Raw genomic sequence first — 3,931 nt, forward strand, 5'->3', positions numbered from 1 at the left:
CCCCACCCCCGCCCCACCGCATGGTCGGTGCATACATGGGAGAGAGCAGGGCTGTGCGCATACTAGGTGCTCAGTAAAGACTTGGACAGTCTTTACTTCACTGCTCTCTTCTTCCTTCTCCTTCCTAATGCTTTTCCAAGGGCGTCAATGTGGAATAAGGTAAAAACAAAAACAACCCTGCATGGGCTCTAGAAACCTACGTTTGAGCCCCAGTTCTAGCTCTTTCCTCCCTAAGCTTCCTCATTTCCAAATAGGAAATAATGCAAACTATTTTGTAGTTTTGTGAAGAGCAGGTGCAATCATGTCCATGAAAATGCCTTGTCAACTGTGAAGGGCCGAGCAATGTTTATTATTATTGGGCTCAGCAATCAAGGAGCTGGCCTTTCTAAGGCAGCTGCATTACAGCCCAAATACCTCTGGAATCTGTCCACAGACCGTGTAGGCATCACCTTTCTTTAGTCAGGCTGCTCTTCTTTCTCCTAGATAATTGGAACAGCCTCCCGATTGGCCTCATGGCCTCTGGCCTTACCCTCCTCAACCCAGAGTCATCTTTCTAAAGGGCGTATCTGACTTTGTCAATCTCATGCTTAAAATCCTTCAGTGACTGCTCATTGCCCTCAAGATAATAATCCAGATATTCCAGTTATGTGATTTTGGACAAGTTCCTTAACCTTTCTGTGTCTTAGTTCCTCATCTGAAGTTGGGATAATGATGCCCACCTAGAGAGGTACCATTTGTGGAGATGCCATGAGACAGTGGTTGAGGAGCATTTAGCACAGAGCCTGGCATGTAGGAGAGTCTCAATAAAGGATTCCTGAATGAGTGAATGAATGAATGACTATGGTACCAGTAATTTTTGATGACCACCACTTTTAGGGACTGGACTTAAGAGAAGTAGGCTTTTCTCTCTCCTTTATGTCATGTCCTCTTTCCTGTGGAGTTTCCTGAGTGAGGATGTCATTGGTGAACCCCATTCTCTCTTCTTTGTAAGAGGAGGAACCAGCCTCCTGGGGCAGGGGACGGAGATTTAGTTTCCATTATCCTTCTTTGCCCAAATGAGTCCTCTCTTCACTTGATCACAGAAAACACACGGAATATATAACATATCCAGAAGGCCGTCTAAAGTGGGCAGTATGCTGGGATAAGGGTGAAGAGGGAATTTGCTGTCCCTTCCCATGAAAAGGACTTTCCTTCTCTCCACTTGGGCTGGTTTTAACAGAAAATCAGACTCACCCGAAGTCACATAGTAGGGAAGGAACACCCTTAGGGAACAGGTGATGTGTTGTTGTGATGTGACAAGTCCTATCCTTTGGGCTCCTGAAAGAAACGTGTACCCTTTGGAATTCAAAGGAGGAAAACAAGCTTTGGTTGATGGTGCATCATTCTTTCTAAGACCCCCTTATCAACCACCAGTGATCACCTCATTCATCCTCCAGGTATCTTTGTGAGTGAGGAAAGGAAAGCTCTTGCCTGTACATTTTAAAGATGGAGCAATAGGGGCACAGAAACATATTTGTGACTTTCCCAAGTCTGTGTAGTTCGTGGTAGACTTTGAAATCGACAGAAAACCTTGTGACTCTCGAACTACACCCCCAACTCTGTGGGCTAACAATAGGAGATTCAGCCCACCTGCCCCTCTACCCATTACGCCTCTATTACATGTAGAAGAGGGTTGTCTCCAGACCTTGCTGGGTTCAGCATCCTTTACTGGAACCAGGTGAGATTCAGTGAGATCTGCAGGTGTTTCCTCTGCCCGTCTTTCATTGACTGGTTGTTCTGTGGGCATTGTCTAGAAAACTTGCCTAGGAGATGGCCAGAAAGATGTGAAACACTCAGTAATATGCCGAGAGCTCAGTGGAGGAATCACAGGCCATCAGGCAAAAGGCAGCTGACCACTGAGTCTGCTGTTGTTGTCTTCAGTCCAGCCCTGGACCTCAGAAGTACGATTCAAAGGAAAAGGGGCTCATCTATGCCCCCTCAGTTATATTATACTTTTAAATGGACTTTCACAGGAAATTAAGCCTTCAGTGTGTGCTAGCAGAGAAAGATTTTTGTTTTGTTTTTCTTTTTCCAAAGGATGTTTTGAAGGTCACTATTAAACTTGCGGTTGAAAGATAATGAACTTAGGTATCACTTGTGGAATCTGCAGCCAAATATACCACCACTAAAATATAAATATTTGTTCTTTTGCAGTCAGTATCTGCAGAACAGTAAGCGAAAGAGCCGGCCTGTCAGTGTAAAAACATTTGAAGATATCCCGTTGGAAGAACCAGAAGTAAAAGTAATCCCAGATGTAAGCACATCTTTTAAAAATAGTCTTAGAAATAATACCAAAGGTGAAACATTAGCTAGATAAATATTAACCTAAGCATTAGAGACTTGAAGCCTCATTATAAGGCTGTCCTTGAGGGTATGTGTGATGGGGCCATTACAGCAATGGAACTTATTGGGCCCCCTTGGTTTTTCCATAAGCAAAGCCCCTGGTCTAAGGTTCAAGACAATCCAGCTTCATGCCCAATTCCCCTCAAGCGTGCATAGCGTCATTGTGAAAGAGGGATAGAAACGGGCCTCCTCGGCTTTTTCTTCCTAAATTTCTCTCTTCTTCCAGGCCTGCGTCTATTTCTTGGAAGCAGTTACTTCCTTTTATAGCCTGCACGGTTTCTGGCTATGATACCTTTACCTGCCTCTGCAGAACGTGGGAATGTTGTCTGATAGATGGGTTAGGAAATCAGTTTAATTAAGTAATGGTTCAGTGTACACAATCAACTGTGCCATCTCATTGTCTCTTAAAAAGGACAACCAGACGGACAGTGGTATGGTTCTTGCATCCGAAGAGCTGAAAACCTTGGAAGACAGAACCAAATTAGCCCCATCTTTTAGGTAAGGCTCAGCCAAAATAGAAGGACAAATTTCAACAGGAACTTTTGGAAGGAACCTAGGACTTTGAGCGTAGGTGCAGAGTTATCCCTTTTTGTGTCTTCGTTGGTTGGGCAAATTTGCATCAACCTAACTAATAAGGAATGGAAACAAATCAAACTAATTACCTGGCAAGTCTAAAAAAGAATCTGAAATAAAAGGATTCGGTCAGTTTTCATGAGAATTTATGAATACTAGGGGATTCTTGAGCATATTTACTATGGTCCGTGGTTTGTGTGGTACTGGCTAAGTAAAAAAGAGGTCATTGGATGTGATCCTTAAAACTCTTGAGATAGTTAAGATCTTTGTGCACTCTACTCTGAAGAATTTTCAAACTTGAACAGAAACGGGTACACCTGTCTTTATGAAATATAATGTATAAAGAAGCCATTATCTTTTTGCTTAAGATACTTAAATATTTTGGGCTGAATTATTAAGTACTTAATTGTGGGAAAAATGCTGAATTTGGTTTTGAGTATTTCTTCCATGTGATTCTGTAGGAATTTGTAGCTGTTTTGAGTAGATATACCTGCTTTTAACTTAACAAATAAATAAGATTCTGTATTTATAAGAATATTGGGATTCAGAGTAGTTATTTATTTGCTAGCAGGTTCACTCTAGGTGCGAATAGAGAAGACTTTGATCTACTTATAATCGAACTGTTGGATAAAATGGGACCACCCTTGGTATCGAGTGATGCTCATGTAAAACAAACAAACAAACAAACAAAAAACCCATTAAAATGTGCCATTGTGCCATTTCATTGTCTGCCATAGGCCCAGGATGAGAGACTGTGAGAGCCAATCATATGTTTCATTCACTGATTCAAATATATTTGTTCAGCAATGAATAGGTACCATGCCATTGTCTGAGACACTGAGCTCCTTTTACTGAGGTTGGATTGAAAGAAAAAATGTATATCTAGTCATTTGAAATAACTTTTAAACCATATATGAACACAGAGTTAATAAAATCCTTTTTTTGCAGTTTTTTTTTTTTTTTTTTTTTTTGCGTT

At 41.5% G+C, this 3,931-nt stretch overlaps 1 protein-coding gene across 1 annotated transcript in view; it reads left to right on the forward strand.

Moving 5' to 3' along the window:
* KDR (kinase insert domain receptor) overlaps positions 1-3,931 on the forward strand; it is a 44,706-nt gene that overhangs the window by 39,531 nt on the left and 1,244 nt on the right. Inside the window, exons 28-29 of the mRNA XM_007450267.1 lie at positions 2,188-2,293; positions 2,795-2,880. Of these exons, the coding sequence (XP_007450329.1) occupies positions 2,188-2,293; positions 2,795-2,880 (192 nt within the window). The remainder of the gene's footprint in view (positions 1-2,187; positions 2,294-2,794; positions 2,881-3,931) is intronic.

Source organism: Lipotes vexillifer, unplaced genomic scaffold (assembly GCF_000442215.2).
Source record: "Lipotes vexillifer unplaced genomic scaffold, Lipotes_vexillifer_v1.1 scaffold1288, whole genome shotgun sequence".
Classification (NCBI taxonomy): domain Eukaryota; kingdom Metazoa; phylum Chordata; class Mammalia; order Artiodactyla; family Lipotidae; genus Lipotes; species Lipotes vexillifer.